Consider the following 17,658-nt stretch of genomic DNA (forward strand, 5'->3'; position numbering starts at 1 on the left):
AAGCCTTAGGTATTACCTGTCTCATTAAAGGGCTCATATAAAGATCCTTTAATTTAAATAGAAGCTCTCAGTTCAATTAAAGCAATCTTCTGTAAGGAAAATCTAAGAAGGAACATACTCACTGCCAAAGAAAAGTATACCTAACAAAGTATTTTAAGTCCCCTAGTATTTCATAATGTTTGAGACAGTATTCCCCTAGGTATAGTTTCTGAGATGCTCATTACTTTAGCTAATAAGAAAGTGCCAGGTGTTCATGATGATATTATCTCACTTGAGAAAAGCCTTTATCCTAGGCTTCCAGATAATTCTAAATCATAAGGTAAGCATGCTCAGAACCACTTAATAACACATTAACTCATCTAAATGTTTACTCCTTCATTCTTAAGTAATCATACCTGTATGTAGGCTGAATAATTTGTAAAGGCTGACCTGGGAATTGCAGGTTCTGATGTTCCATCACCCACAAGTAAGGGCTTCCCCATATTACAGGTCACTGTCAGGGAGTATAGGTAAGAAAAGCTTACTGGAATGTCTTCTTCTGAAGTCTTGGAGCTAGGTGCCCCCAGCCTTCCTTAAAATACACCACCTTTTTCTGGATGTTTTCAAGTCCCATTTTGGCCAAAAAAGTTCACTGATAAATACACAGATATATTTAAATTCTGAAGCTCAAGCGAAGAAACCAGAGATGATAAATAACAATATCAACAAAAAAAGAAATCACTAGAGAAAACAAAAGTCTGAGCTCCCCAAGGCCTTTTTTATTGGAGCTGTAAATCCTATCAGCCAAAGGGGAACTTGGGGCAGTTTGCCCACAATCAGGTCTAACCACGCGGCAGCAGTGGGAGGAAGTCCAGATGCAGCGCCAACAATACTTGGATGATTGCCACCATGAGTAACATTTGTCAAGCATTTGTATGACTTCGCTACACTACAATGCAGCTCTGCTATATAGTTCACAACATTTCGGTTAATTATACTTCTATAAATAATCTACAGTCAAACAAAGCAGCTGAAAGCTCAATTCATTTGGGGAAGAAACTGGTGCCCTAGCATGATACAAATGGCCCAGAACCACCTCCCAACATTAAAAACTCCAATCAAGGCGTCTGACGACTGTGAAGGGGCTCCCATCAAAGCGGGAAGTGACCTTCTTCCTTCACCTAAAGAACATTTTCTAGTTTTGTTACTTTTAAATCGTTCCTTCTCTCTTAATCCCCCTCCAAAATATCTCTGTCTTCCACAGGTCAACAATTAAATAATCCTTGATCTGGCTCCTCTCAGAGGAATGCTAATCTGCCGACTATATTGTATACTTTCTGGAAAGAGATCAAGGGAACCAGAAGAAAATGTGCTGCATTCAAACCTTTCGTTAAGCGGGTAGCCCTGCAGTGCTACAACTTTCAAGGCTGACCCTGACAGTTAGCTCTACAAAAACACTGAACGCCTCACTGGTGCCAAATCAGATGTCCCTGCTAGGAAGTTCATTGACTAAAAATGTTATGCGGTGTCATACCAAGCAACCAAGTGCCAAGATTCTTGGGCTGGGATTAACTGCTGAAAGACAACATGGGAAATGTGGTAAGTCTGTCCTCATGAAACCAGAGCTCAGGGGGAGCACAGCGTTTTAACACTTCCATTCACAAGCCTTTGCGGGAGGAAGACTGGGATCATTACTGAAGACATTAATAAAAGTCTCCATGTTGGAACTCATGGCTACAATGAAAATGACAGGATTCACAACCAAGGCAAAGGCAGGGAGCAAAGTTCACCATCTAAGCCTTATCTGGAATTCAAAACAATCTAGCTTACTATTTTATGACGGGGAGGAATCAAAGGTAAGCCCTCACCTGCACTGTTCTATCTGCCTGGCAATGGCTGATGAGGGAGCATAAAAGAAAATACCCCACTGCCATGACACAGAAAGGAAGGAGACCTGGGAGGCACAGAACAAAGAGGAAGTGAAGGGGAAAATCCAGCAGTAGCACACTCGCTGAGTAGGCTGAGGACTTCAAGGTTTATTTCTTGGCTGATTCCCTTTCACCCATATTATAATCTGGTTCACCACACTTTAACTTGTTTTCCCAATTCTAGGTGTCTCAAATACTTGAACAAGGGAAGGAAAAAAAAAAAAAAAAAGGAAGGAAGGAAGAAAAATCTCAGTAACAAAAAAGTTCCCCTCAAAGTTTTATAAACGTACAATAATTAAAATTTCAGAGAGAAGCCATTCGGATTCCTGGCTCTCCTGCTGTTGTTTTTACCCTACAATAATAATCTCTAACATTCACAACATGCTAGGAACTTTAAGTACATCATCTCATTCGATCACCAAGCCAACTCTGTGAGGTAGGCAGCAACCCAGGAAAGATGCAAGATCACAAACTAGCCTGCGGTGCAGCAAGACATTAATGCCCAAGAGCCATCTTTAGTTTCTATCCCATCCTTAACCCTCTATTTGGCAGATGTGGAAAAAGTACCTTCTGTACAATGACACAGAACTCAAGTTCTTCTACTTTACCTCACATGTCCTTGCTCTTTTTAAAGGTGATTTTTTAAAAATGAATCCCCATTACTAGCTTCGTAGAAAGATTATGACTGCTCCTTAAACACTAGTTGGGGTACATGCCCTGGGTTGGATGAAGATGAAGGAACGGGAGGGACAGTGGTTTTAAAGTGATGACCTGGCTTAATCTTCTGAGAAAATTATACACAGAGAACTAACCTAACTTAAAGGTTGGCTCTCACAGAAAACAAGACCAAGGACAAGCTACAATTGATGAAAGTAGAGCAAGTTAAAATTTAAATCAAAGGGAATGCCTTTTCTTGATTTTTAGGGTAACTAGCTCACCCTTGTGGGCAGAAAACTTAACTGCACAACCACCAATTTCCACCCACACCACCTCATTAAAATACTGCACTGAAATTGGGGAAACTGATTGAGACTACTAGATAACCTTGAGGATTTCAGAGTGAGCAAGCTTTCCAAAGAGATCTACATGGCATAGATACTTACTTATCTGCATTGTGTTGGCAAGACTCTACCTGAAAATTTGTCAATATAATGTAGGAAGTCTCTGAAAGATTCTTAAACTCAAATATAAAACCAAGGATTTGTTGAAAACAATGTAACAAGAGTCATTATTTATAAATGAGTTTCTCTTCTGCAGTAGAGTCAATTATAAAAGATTAAAGTAGCAATTTTTCAACCTGGTAGAAATCACCTAAACTCTTAACAAAAGTGAACTACAAAAATATTGACAGCAGCATTTATTTATTCTCTAAATATTTACTGAGTACTTGTTATATAACAGGCACTATGCTAAACAATGGAAACAGAGCAAATGACAGACTACTGCATTACTACACCGAGAATCAAAATAACCGCTCTGCAACATTCCTGTAGCGACTTCAGCCTGAGTGGCCAAAGAAGGCCAATGCAGAAAACTGCAAACAACCCAAAGATCCATCAGTAGTCAAGGGCCATATGTGCACCTGTATACACAACAGTATACTAGGTAGGCACTAAAGCTCAGGTAGAGCCCTAAGTACCCATACGGAAGAGAATATAGACTACGAACTGGAGAAAGCAAGGGAAGAACAGAGTGCATAGGAGTCTATGTGTATGAATTTCTTAGACCAAATATTCAGATGTGGGTATATGCACTGAAAACACCCCAAAATTATTAATAGTGATTACTTTCAGGAAGAGGAATCTGGAGTGAGGAGATTCTATATTCCAAATCATGTATGTGTATTCCTTTCATTTAAACACTGAAATTTCATTTTTAATACAGAATGAAAAGTGAAATCAGTATGACAGAACACATGGGCCTTTTATTCTTGATTTATTGGAAACTTAAAATTCTAACGTACATAATTAATATTCTGAAAAAATTGGGGAGGATAGATCAAATGCATTCAACAAAAGGAATGAAAACTAGATCTTTTCTACCACTACTAATACTCAAATGTCCCTACTGGAGAGGAATGTACAGATCTTTTTTTCTTTTTAAGATTTATTTATTTATTTGAGAGTGTGTGTGTGCATGCACACACAAGCATGCAAGTGGGGGGAGGGGCAGGGGAAGAGAATCCCCAAGCAGACTCCCTGCTGGATGTGGAGCCAGGTGGAGGGGGCTCTATCCCACAACCCATGAGATCATGACTCAAGCCTACATGAAGAGTCAGATGTTCAACCGACTGAGCCACCAGGTGCCCCTAAATGTTCAGATCATTCAAGCAGATTATTTAACTACTACAAATGTCCTGTGTGTTCATGCCCCTAAATTTACTTTAAAAAAAAATTTTTTTTAAAGGACCCCAATCATTCAAAAGTAAAGCATACGTCAAAAGACTGTTCCAAGACAAGTCTAATCACTGAGTGGCATTTTCCAGTCCAGGGTAAATACAACATTTCCAAAATTAGCAAACCAAAACAGTATCTTCCCTCTATGAGGCAATTAGCATTGTCTGCTTAATAACAGGGAAGATGGTCAATAAATGAGTCTAATTTTTAGTTTCTTACCTAATGCAGCATGATTTTCCTGCTCCTGACTCTTCCCCAAAGAGGCCATCATTTCTGAATATATATCAGTCCACCAAGGATTATACTTCAAAACCTGTTCAACAGCCTCATCTTCAAAAAAGTCAGCTCTGGAAAGAAAACAGTGAACGAGCGTGTTACACAGAACTGGGCTGGCTTTCATTTTTTAAGATTTTATCTAAACTCATCACATTTGTACTAGAAATACAAATTATTAATTCAAAGTACAGATCAAGGAAACAAGCACTGTATTTACTTTCTTTGTGGTCACACACATCACCATAAAGCGAAAACTAAGCATCTGACTAAAGGGATAGCCGACATTTCTGCTCTCTTCAGAAACAAGGTACACAGAAGACCAGTCCTCCCCGTAAGTCCATCCCCTGCACGGCCGTGGCATGTGATGAAGAAGCAAATCTGAACACACAATGGACTGAAGCATGGAACCTGGGCTAGTTTTGTAAGTACCACGTATTTTGGTAAGGTTACAATAAAGGAAAACACTTTTAACTCCGCCAAGGAAAGAAAAATAAACATATCAACAGGAAACACAGGATACTGCATACTCACAAAAAGGCTACACATATACACACATACACATTTTTTAGTATATGCCTTCATACTTTCTACCAAGATGTAATTTCTCTTTCATAACTCTGCTAATCCTAATAGTTCCTTTGCTTAAAACTACTGAAAAAGAAAAAAGCAACCTTTGTAAAAACAGAAAATTAATTTTCCTGTACTTTACTTTCTCAGGGTTTTTTTTAACATTGTATTTACTTAATTGAGAGAGAGAGACTGAGCAAGACAGAGAGCACAAGTTGGGGGGAGGGGCAGAGGGAGAAGCAGACTCCCTCTGAGCAGGGAGCCTAGCACGGGGCTCCATCCCAGGACACCAGGATCACAACCTGAGTCGAAGGCAGATGTTCAACGGACTAAGCCACCCAGATGCCCCTACTTTCTCAGTTTTAACTTGCAAAATAACTGCCACATGCAAAATATACCCCTGGAGGACATTCATTCAAAAATTACAACCCTGCATTCAAAGTTGAAAACTGTATTTGTAGGAATAGAGTGACAAAAGGTATAACTCTGGGTAAAAAATTCCTTTATATTTCAGTTAATTAGAAACTCAAGGAAAGGGGCGCCTGGGTGGCTCAGTGGGTTAAAGCCTCTGCCTTCGGCTCGGGTCATGATTCCAGAGTCCTGGGATCGAGCCCTGCATCGGGTTCTCTGTTCAGCAGGGAGCCTGCTTCCTCTTCTCTCTCTGCCTGCCTCTCTGCCAACTTGTGATCTCTGTCAAGTAAATAAATAAAATCTTTAAAAAAAAAAAAAAAGAAGAAGAAAGAAAGAAACTCAAGGAAATAGTTGACTTCATAAATTGATTTTCTAGCTGAAAGTTTTATGATCTGAAATATTTTTTCTTTCAACTGAAATAGTGAGATCTTTCTAAAAAGAAGTATCATAGATAACTTACAATTCTGTATGTGCCAAGCACTGCACTGAATGGTTTCATCCATTATTTTCTTGAATCCTCACACCGCCCCCAGGGGCAGGGAGAACTGTTAATACTCCCATTTTACACGAGTGGAAACTCAGGATCAGAAAATTTGTACATCATGGCCAAAGTCAAAGAACCAGAAAGAAATATGGCCAGGATCTGGACCGAATTAAGTCGAACTCCAGAGTCCATGCTATTAACCAATATAAACATTCCATTTTTATGCTTGAGGAAATAAAAGCATATATTGGACAAAACTGAATAGCAATGATCTTGAAATAGTAATTCTCAGTATCAATTTTGTCACATACGTGAGAGATATTTCAAAAACATAAGTAATAGGAGTAAATGGCTAAAATGCTAAGTAAAAAAAAAAAAGCACTGACTCTTCACCCTCTTTACCCTGTTCCAACTCCATTTGGGGCAGTGAGATTACATGGCTGACAAGACACAGGCAGTCATGGTCCTTATGGAACTTACAGCATCATGGGAGAGTCCAACAATCACAATGTAAGTGCTATATAATTGCTATGACCTAATAGTACAAGCATCTACAGCAAAGTGAAATTGGGATGACAGGGAAGGTCCCTGGAGGAAAGACTATCTAAGCCAATAGCTGATCATAATTAACAGTTAACCAGACTAAGAAGGGTGGGAAGGTGTATCCTGAGCTGAAAAGAATAGTTAGCAAAGGCTAGGAAACAAGAAGGCACATTTAAGAGAGGAAAAAAAAAAAAGCTGAGAACAGCTGAAAATATTATATTGTAGTGACAACAACAGTGTATGCCACATCAAAAAATTCTATTGGATTTTTATCCCTCAAAACAACTGAACACTTAAAAGCTTTTACATGTGGGTCTGACGTTGGTGTGTCTTGGAATATCATTCTCACTGCAGTCGGGAAAGTGGTAAAAAGGAACAAGCCCCAAGGCACAGAAATCATGGAGGCCTAGAAGAGGGTAGCAGCCATGGAAACGGAGCAAAGTGGGTGGATGTGACCTAGAGCCAGAAGCCAGATTCCTTAGAATGCAGCAGTAAAGGGAGCCAGGAGTCAAGGTTCATGCCTGGCATTCCAGCCTGGACAATTCAGTGGATGACAGTGCCTTCTAATGAGAAAGCTACACAGGACACTAACAGAGCTGTATGGAGACATAATGACGTCTGCTTGGAACAGATGAGTTTGAGATGTTCTTGTAGAACATACAGAGACCGGTGCAGTAGGCAGCTAGCTATAAAAATCTGATGCTCAGGAGAGACATGTGGGAGTCACAAGCATTTAGACAGTGACAGAGATCAAGGTAGAAGACAGAATTGCCCAGCAAGAACTTGCAGCGTAAGAAAAAAGTAATCCAGACACTAGAGTGCTGATGACTAAGTCAAGAATAGAAGAGCCCATTTGAAAAGATGCTGCATTTCCCCCAAGAGACAAGTGATGGGGAGAAAACTAAACAAAATATGACTTTGTAAAAGATCTCTAGTCTACGGCCATACCACCCTGAACGCGCCCGATCTCGTCTGTAAAAGATCTCTACCACCTCCATGCCCTCCCTCCAAAAATTTCAAAATGTTTAAATAGAGTCCCAGTAGTTTAAAATGTGATGGTTTATTCCTTATACTGTCCATGGTTGAAGAGTTTCATGAACAAGGTATGAGGTTGACCTAATGTTCTACTTTACAAAATAAATTTATTTTCAAGTTTTTTTTTTTAAGATTTTATTTATTTATTTGACAGAGAGAGATCACAAGTAGGCAGAGAGGCAGGCAGAGAGAGAGGAGGAAGCAGGTTCCTCGCCAAGCAGAGAGCCCGATGCGGGACTCAGTCCCAGGACCCTGAGATCATAACCTGAGCCGAAGGCAGAGGCTTAACCCTCTGAGCCACCCAGGCGCCCCATTTTCAAGTTTTTAAGTGTTGTTCATTCAACGAGCATTTATTGAGTGCCCAGTGCACAAGCAGCGTCAGGAAGATGAAGATCAGTAAGATGCTCCTGGCCATTCAGGGCTCCACAATGTAATAGGAATGGAGACAAACACAGAATGCTGTACAATCAAGATGCGCTATAACTTGAGAGCACGGAGGAGGGCTTCCTCTTATGGGAGGGAGGCACCAAGGGATGACAATGGAACTCAGTCTTAAAAGATAAGTAGAAGTTATTTCAGCAAGGTGGGGCAGGGGAGAAACAGGGGAGTATCGTGAATAACAAGTATGGAAGAAGTGGTGGGACACAAGTGGAGAAATACTACAATTCATTACTGCTGCAGTGTAAAACATGGGCAGAGAGGCAAAAGGGAAGCTCCAGAGACAGGCACGGTCCAGATCCCGAAGAACTTTCTGTGCTGTGCTAAGGAGGTAGAAGTTTATGCCTTAAGCGATGGAGAACCCAGTAAGGTTTTAAGCAGATGTTCATTTTCAGTACACAAGACATAATGCTGCCAGGTTTATAGCTGATGGATCTGGGGAAGTCTAGAGGTGGAGATGCCAAAAACGACTGCTGCACTAAGGCAGACACATATGAGGACCAGAGAGACACTGAGTGAAGGAAACAGTAAAGAGATAAATAGTACCACTTCAGGATATATTAGGAGTGTGGGGTGAGAGAGAGTCAAAGATAAATCCCCGGTTTCTACCCCGGGTGACTGGCATGAAAAATGGTACACTCCACCAAAGAGAAAATTCAGAAAGCCTTTCCAGGTAAAAATGATGGGCTTGATTTTGGACAGGTTGCACTAGAGGACTCGCTCTCCAAACCCTTAATAATGTGCCTTTTCTTCAGAGCACTTACCACATTCAAAATATTGTCTGCTTCTAGAATGGGAGCCCCACGAGCACAGGGACCTTTTTATACTCATGCTAATCCTCAGGGTCTGTGACCTACCCAGCATGCAGTTCATCCAAACACGTACTTGAACAAGTAAGGGCACATATGACAGAATAAACGGGTGAAATTTTACTCTCATGCTTGTTCCTAAGCTTGCCATTTTGAATAAGAGCCATGATAGGAGCAGGTGGCCCTCTTCCCAGCCTCATCACTACTACTTACAGTCTTGGGATTCCTCAATCAATCCAAAAGCCTAATCAGTATACCAAACTCTTTAATAAATGCACAGCACTGAAAAGTTACAATTTAAAATGGCACTCCAAATGCTATGATCATTTTTGTACCTTTTCTTATCTCACAGTATTTAAAGTGTTGACTAAATTCTTCTATTTTTCTCCCAAAGAAGGAAACACGCAGATTTTAGGAACTGGTTAAAGTAGAAGAGATGCCAACAATTAAAAAACAATTTGCCTGGGGAAGGAAAAAACAAAAAACAAAACACTCTCAGCAAGAGAAATATGAAAACTTGGCTATGATAAGCAAAACAGGAAAGCCTATTAAATAATTCAAGAAGCCTTCGACAAACTGTAGTGTAAAAATAATATCCAAAGGAGTTACAAATGGAGAAAAATATATAATCAAAAACGATATGTGTCACACAGTGGGGAAAAACATCAGATGATGGCATCTAGAATTTACAACAAAAGATTTCAAAAATAATGGTTATCCTAAGTCATTTATATATCCTTTCGAAATGTATGAATTTTCTATATAATGAATTAACCTCACTGTGTTCTGCCTCGGGACAGATTTAAAATTGGTTTTCCCAAGCTTCCAAAAAACCTGACACCATGAAAAGACATCATGACCAGTGAGGATATGTCAAACAACTTGAAAGTGTCATGTAGTACACACTAACATAATATTATGCATTAATCTTGTACAGTACATTTACATACTTAAATGTATACTATAATACATGTGATGCACTGCCTGCAAGGTAGATAAAAACTGAAAAAAGCCTTTTCTTCCACTGTATTAACCAGTAAGAACAATAAAAACTGAAAAAAGCCTTTTCTTCCACTGTATTAACCAGTAAGAACAATTTAAAAAGCACTGAGCCAAAAAAATTTTAATTGAAAATTTTAAAGAATTTTACTTGCACTTCTTTTATTATTAACACATTTGGGTAAGTCAGTCAGCTAATAAAAATAATGAGTAAGAAATAACACAAAAATGACAATTAGCCAAAGTCTTACTGCTACTGGAAAAGTCACAAAGAACCTTTACCTCACAGCTTCCACTCTCCGACCTGCCCATGACTAAATTTAAACCACTCCATGAGAAACAGAAAGAACAGTTCATGCATATTATGAAAGAAAATGAGTTTCTGGATAAAGAAACACAGAAGATGGAGAAAAATAAGGACTGCATATAATATCACACTGCTAAGTATAAATTCCAATTTCCTAATTCTCTCAGGCCATACAGTTATTCTTCCAGTTTGAGAAGAGAAAAGATAGGCAGTTCTTCTAATTAAGCTCCCTCCCACTTGAAATTTTAGTCTTGTAAAGCTCATTCTGTTTTCACGCTGGCCCGAGAAATTTGCTGACAATGAAATTTCCCACTTTAAATATTCAGCATGATTTTAAATAGGTTTCTTCAAATTATTCTTCAGTGGACCTTTAAAACCACAATTGGAGAGATAAAGGTAATTAGAAATGGCAATGTAAATGGAGCTGAATCTCGGATGTCCTCCAAAATATAACATACCCTGCTCTTACCCAGTTCCCCCCAGGACGTTGAATAGTTCGACCATTTATCACTACACATCACTCAATGCATTTGCACATCACAAGATACACTTCTGCCATTCCAATTAGTCTCCCACTGTGTCACAAGAGATAGAATGTTAATCACAAGAGCAACAGCAGTTAAACTGAAATAGTGTATATGAAAAGGAAATACAAAATGACAAATGGAAAGATTCTTTTCAAGTCCAGACCTAGCCACTTATTAGTGGTATGACCTTGGACAAGTCCCTTAACCTTTCTCCAACTGTTGTGAAAACGGATTTAAATAATCACTTGAGAGCACTTGATAAGCTGAAAGCACTATACAAAATAAGGGAATATGATGCTTATAGCTGCACATATAACAGTTTAGAAATTGTTGGCCTAGAGCTTGGGAAGAATAATAATTGAGGCCTGTATGAACCTATGACTCACATCCTTAGAGAGTCTAGCATCCACAGAGGCTATCCTCTGTGACAGTCCCTTACTTGGAAGAAGTGCTAGTATCATGGCCAACGAGAGACATCACAATGTCTCAAGTGATTATTTACCTATCCATTAACTAGATAAGCTTATTAGGCAAATACAAATCTGACAGAGACACACTGTGGTGAAAGACATAATTAAAGCAGATGGGAAACACAGCAAACTTAAAATTAGATTTTATTTATACCCTACCACAATGAATAATTATTTGTTAATTAGACTCAGATCTTCAATTACAGGTGCTCGCAGATCAAGTGTTGGGAATACCCTGGATCAGCCAAGAAGTGCAGGACATGTAGATTCAAATTCTTAAAGAAACTGAAACATCTTTTCATTTACATATACCGTTAATTGCGACAAAAAGTCTACTGAAAAGAACTAAAAATACTCTCATGAATGCCATGTTCTACTTTGCAGCCTCGCAAGAAAATACATAAAGAAGTACATTAAGAGTTCTCCATTGCCAGAATGACCTCCTGAGAAGCACACCTTACAAAGATCACAGAAGCATAAGTTTGCAGGTTAATTCAAATATCAGTTAAGGTTCTGAGCCATCACTAATTTCCAGAATTCCAAAACCACATGCCTAGCATATTTAAAAAGACATTCAAAAATTTTCAAGTCAATGTCAAGTCAAACCCTTAATCCTCAAAAAACTCAGTACTCACAGATAATGATCAGGATCAAATTTGGCCAGCTCAGCAGCCAGGCGTTTCTGCCTTCGTTCAGCCGCAGGAGTGAAATCTGGATCCTTAATATCAATAACATCACTCAATTCATCCTAAGAACAAACAGAAAAGAAAGAATAATTGCTATCTCCCATGCCATCATTGAAAAATCTCATTTTGCACAAAAGGCCAAAACAGAGGAACCATCTGATCATCTGAACCAAAATGTGACATTTCAATTCAAATCCAGCAAATGTTTGTTAAACACCTATTGCTTGCCAGGCCCCGCTGGATGCTTTCACATAAATTATCTCATTTAATCCTTACAACAAAGTGGTCAATATATATTAGAGCTATAAAAGTCTACCATTAAAAAAAAAAAAAAACCAATAAACCTGTGTAAGCAAGTAGGAACATTTAATTCATCTCTTCCCCATTTACTCATAAAAATTTGAAAGTTATTAACAGCACGTTTAAATAAATTTCTAGCCAGTAAGATGGAGGTGCTCCTGCCACATCAGCAAAAAAAAAAAAAATTTAGATAACTTTTACATGCCTGTAAAACTCTGCTTGACCAGAAATGCACTACACCTAGTCAGCCAATCTCCAGAGGCCAAGCCAACCTTGGGCACTATACTTCCTTCCTTGTTTATTCTCACCCCAAACTAAGTGGACCATGTGGCCAATCAGATACTTCCTTTCTTTCCCTTCCTTGTTCTTTATTCTTTATTCTATGAAAGCTTTCCGCCTTTGGCCCTATTTTGTAATACTCTGAATGGAGACCGTTTGCTTCCTGAAGTGTTAAATAAAAGTCTGTTTGTATCACTTCAAATTGTCTTCTTTTTTTTTTTTCTTTTAAGACTTTATTTATTCAGGGACACCTGGGTGACTCAGTGGGTTAAGCGTCTGTCTGCCTTCTGCTTAGGTCATGATCCTGGGGTCCTGAGATGAGTTCCACATTAAGCTCCCGACTCAGTGGGGAGTCTGCTTCGCCCTCTGCCTCTGCCTGCCGCTCACCCTGCTTGTTCGTGCGCTCTCTCTCACTAATGAATAAATAAATAAAATCTTTTTTAAAAAATTTATTTATTCATTTAAGAGAGACAGAGAAAGAGCACGAGCAGGGGGGAGAGGCAGAGAAAGAAGCTAACTCCCCGATAAGCAGGGAGCCTAACACAGGGTTCAAGCCCAAGGCCTAGAGATCATAACCTGAGCCAAAGGCAGTCACTTATCCATCTGAGCCACCCAGGCATTCTGAAAATTATCTTCTTTCAATAGGCAAAACAGTTTGAATATCAATGGTTTGAACATCTACACAAAGACTTCCCTTTTTTTTCTTCCTAAGGTCTAAGTCAGCTGGTCTCAATAAGGATTACCAAATAAAACTTATATATAAAACTGTGTGCATTCTACTTTACAAGCAGATTTAAGAATTTTTAAGGGCAATTTAAATGTATATGACTTTCTATTTTCAAATTTAAAAATCTAATCCTAAGTGATATTCAGCTTTACTATAAAAATCTTTACATGGATATATACACATTGATACGTAGTACGTGTCCTAGGATAAATCCTACAGAAAACAGGTAGAGTAGGAAAACTGTCTGGGATACCATGGAGTTTTTTTTTCTTTTGGTTGGAATGATGAAGCCAAGAAACCTCATACAATGCAAAATATTCCTAAAGCTACACCTTTTTTTCTTTCTTCAACCTTCCCATTCCAGTTATCCTAAGTGAGAAGTATGGAATTTGGAAGAACATTCAACTGTATTAGCTAAAAGAAATCAAGGGAAATAACTTGGCAGAGTGGTAAAGTCAAACTGAAAACAAGATTTGTAAATGGAAGAGAGGTTAGTGCCTGATAATCAGGCTCAGAGTTGAGAGCCGTAAGGTAAATTACCTGCAAAGAAATGAACTAAACTGAAGGAGCCAAGGAGACACTAGGATATACACAATCAAAATATGTGCCTAAAAAAATAAAAAACAAAACCTCACTCATTCCTACCACAATCCACTTAGCTCGAATAGTATCAACATTTAATCAAAGCACATACTAATACTACGAAAGGGTCCACAGAACTTTATAGAAGTCACAACTAGAACATGTTAAACTTCAAACTACAAACATTCTAGGCAAAAACCTGATTACTGGTGGTCCCCAAATAAAATTTTACATTCCAAAAGTTCCTTTACAATTGCTTTTGGGAAATTAAGACCGTATTTTCCTATAGAAATACTATTATAAAAATAGTAGTTACATGCTCATGGTAACCCGCAAGTTTACTCAATTCACAATAAACTTTAAATAGAGTACTCTAGATACAAACAGTGTAACAACCCCGTGGCAATGTTTCCATGGGAAAATGCTTTCATAGCTCCATTTTAATCCACCAGAAACGTCTCTTCTCCAAGCAGGATAATCTGGACTCTTCCTCTCTTCCCTACTTGCTCACCCGCCTGCCATTAGCTCCCCCAGGCACAGAGTTGGAAAAGGTACTGACATAGGGCCTGGGGGAAGAAGCCCAGTTCTACTGTACACATAGGACTCACCCCAGCTAGATGACTACTACGAGAGCCGTTTCCTGCCCACGAACCCCAAGCCCTCCTCCCCAGTATGCATGAGTCACCCAGTCCCTTTCCTCCTTGCCCCAAGGAGCTCCATGCATATACCCATGTGTACGGAACACACACACACACACACATTTCTGAAAGCAGCGTGATGCAGCAGAGAAACCGAGACTGTGCAGTCAGACAAAGACTGCTCTAGTCTAACTGTGCAACTTCCCTGGACCTCAGCTTCCTTTTTGTGAACGTGTCTGGTCACACCTCCATGGAGGAGCTGGGTACTACTCTCCTCTTGCTGTAACAAGTTACTACAAACTTAGTGGTCACAATTCAAACATATCCTCTTCTAGTTCTGGAGCTCCGAGGTCCAGAATCAGTGTCCCTGGGTTAAAACAAGGGAAAGGCAGGGCTGGTTCCTGCTCAGGGTTCTAGAGGAGAATCACCTGCTTCGTCTCTTCCGTCCTGGAGGGTGGCTTTCTTATTCCTTGGCTGGTGGCCTCCATGACAATGCCCTTCCTCCCTCAGCTTCCATCGCCACATGGCCATCTCTTTTTCCACTTTGACTCTCTTACCTCCTTCTTCAAAGACCCCATGATTAGACAGGACCTCCCTGGATCATGCTAGTCACCTGCCCATCACAAGATCCTTAAGTTAATCACATGTGCAAAGTCCCTTCCGCCACATAATGTGACATGTTCCCATGCTCCAGGGACTGGCACATAGACATCTCAGGGAATGGGGTGGAAAGGAGATCCTTCTGTCTACCACAAGCTACGATGAGGATTAAATGAAACAATTTGAAATGAAATAATGAAATAATTTGAGTAAGGCATCAAGTACAGGGCTTGATACATTCAATAAAGTTAGCTTCCTTTCTTTCTGTCTGCCTGTCCCACTACTGTTCCCTGTTACTCACTGACTGCTTTCCTACTGAGACTACCTATCCTCCCTACCCTGCCATTTCCTTACTTCCCCATAGCAATTAAAAAAAAGAGAGAGAGAGATTAAAATGTGCCACTTCATTATTTCACCTAGACAAGATATAAGGTCACAAGTGGGGTATAATCTGGGAGTTTCTGTGGGTATCTCTACATTTCAAAGGATAAATGGACTAAAAGAACCATAGGCATTTCAAAATACCAAATGCACTGAGAAAAAAAAAAACAAAACGAACTTTCCCCACAGCTCACAGCTCTGCATAATCCAGCCCCTGTACTGCACTTCACCCTCACCTATCTTCTCCTTCTGGCTCAAATCCCCCAGCTCAAATCTACATAGCACATCTTCCATTTCTAGAACTACGAGTCTTAGCATTTACAGTACATTTTTCATCATTCAAAACTCTGTGCAAATGCCACCTCCTCCAAGGGGCCTTTTCTGGGCATCCTTGCCAAAGTGGTCACCCTATCCCTTGCCCTCCCCCAGCCCCCCAGGCTCTCACATCACTCTTTCCTTTCCTTCACTTGTCACTATCTGAAATTCCCTTATTTATTGCTTACATGGTTACTCTCTATCCCCTCACTAGAAGATTCCATGAGGACAGGAGTCTAGTCAATCTTTTTCCTCACTGTATCCCTAGCACTGTTCCTGGCCTTCAGTATTAAATCATTCATTCAGCAAATACTACAGTATTTGTATTGTAGTATACCAGCATGGAACAGAGAGGGCCTGCTCGGGGTGCTAGAGATCCAGAAATAAACACAAAGACAAGGTTCCTGCTCTCGGGGGAATGGGAATTAGACAGTAAGAATGCAGCTATCCTTTCCCTCTCCCTCCTCTTCCCTCTGGCTTCCAAACTTAGGACTTCCACATGTAGCTATGTAGCCTGTACCCCAAAAAACACTAACATCCACGGCAGTACAAGCCCCACCAGGCTCGTCCTATGCACAGTCACACACAGTCGCCCTGTTCCAACTGGACCCTCAAGAGGAAACAGAACAAACTACAAAGCAAAGCTAGCCTGGAGCAGAGCAACCCGTCTATGGCATCAATCAACCAAAGGCAGAAAGATTAGAGGTTGGGACATGTTCAGCTACAGCAGAATGGAAGTGATTCTCTCTCTCTTTTCCAAAGCACTGTTATGACCCCAGTTAGGAGAGCCATTTGAAGAGGGGTACTGCCAAGAAAAAGTCATGCAGGATTTAAATCAGGCTTATGTTAAGTTTTGGCACAGTAAGGGCAGAGAATCTCCAGATAGAAAGTGAAGACCTGTGTGCACATCTGGCCAGTAGGTCTCCTGGTGCAGCTGAGAGAAGGACAGGGCCAGCAAGCCAGCGTCCTGTGGCTGCTGGCAGCAGCAGTCCCAGGAGCTTGCTGGGCCAGCGCCCAGAGACTCTAGGACTGTTGCTCCTGGCAGCCACTACCGCCCTCAAGCTTGTTGTGAAGGCCTGACTTTGAGCAGCCAGGGCGGTTTTCCAAAGGCGCCCTGGTGGCTGGCAGCAATTTCAGAAGGGAAAGGAAAAAGGGGAGGGGGTAGAGTAGGAGTTATGTTAAAAAGAATTTGTTTCAACAAAAAAAATAATCTTCTCATTATCAGTATGAAATACAGAAGTTTCCAAGCAAATGTAAATGGTTGGAGGGAAAAAATATGAAAGACTAAACCTCCTCATAAAGGGTTAAATTTTCCAATTAAGAGAAGATACCTGGGTCTTGGAATTATGAATGTTTCTCTTTGTTATACTTTCGTAATGAATTTATACAGCTTTTATCATCAGAGAAAACAGAGCTATTTTTCATTTAAGGGGGGAAAAAGAGACTGAAAAAAATGAGTAAAATATGAGCCACCAGCAAAACTTCTCACCCAAAGGCAGAATGAGAGAAACTTTAAACTTGTGAGAAAACAGTATTTGAGAAAATGGTGACGTTTCTTAAATACGTCATTTGAAAGTAGAAGAGATGTTCTCCAATTTCTCAGTGCAGCAGTCACTTCAGTTTCTCCCAGCTGCTCCACTAGCAGAAAGAGACACCACTAACCTCACGTGATTACGCCGTTTTTAACCACATGGTGGGACTGTCACAAATAGAGCAGTCACAAATGCAGACGAATTCTGTGAGAAATACCAAGTATGTGAGATTTTTATGCCACTAACTCATAAAACACATCTACCTTAATATCCAAGAGACGGTGCACTCTGGTTTACCTAGAATTTTTGAAACTTCTCATATTTCCTAATGTCACAGGGAGAACGGGGGGAGAGCCTGAATGGCTCAGTCTATTAATATTAAGCAGCCAACTCTTAATTTCCGCTTGTGGTCTCATGTTGTAAGATCAAGCCCTGCCCCACGTTGGGCT

General features: G+C 40.1%; 1 protein-coding gene across 1 annotated transcript in view; it reads right to left on the reverse strand.

The window, feature by feature from the left end:
• Positions 1-17,658, reverse strand: part of SHQ1 (SHQ1, H/ACA ribonucleoprotein assembly factor) — a 113,659-nt gene that overhangs the window by 76,959 nt on the left and 19,042 nt on the right. Inside the window, exons 5-6 of the mRNA XM_045992350.1 lie at positions 11,805-11,917; positions 4,523-4,650 (exon numbers count right to left, since the gene is read on the reverse strand). Of these exons, the coding sequence (XP_045848306.1) occupies positions 4,523-4,650; positions 11,805-11,917 (241 nt within the window). The remainder of the gene's footprint in view (positions 1-4,522; positions 4,651-11,804; positions 11,918-17,658) is intronic.

The sequence above is a fragment of the Meles meles genome, chromosome 20, assembly GCF_922984935.1.
Source record: "Meles meles chromosome 20, mMelMel3.1 paternal haplotype, whole genome shotgun sequence".
Taxonomy (NCBI): Eukaryota; Metazoa; Chordata; class Mammalia; order Carnivora; family Mustelidae; genus Meles; species Meles meles.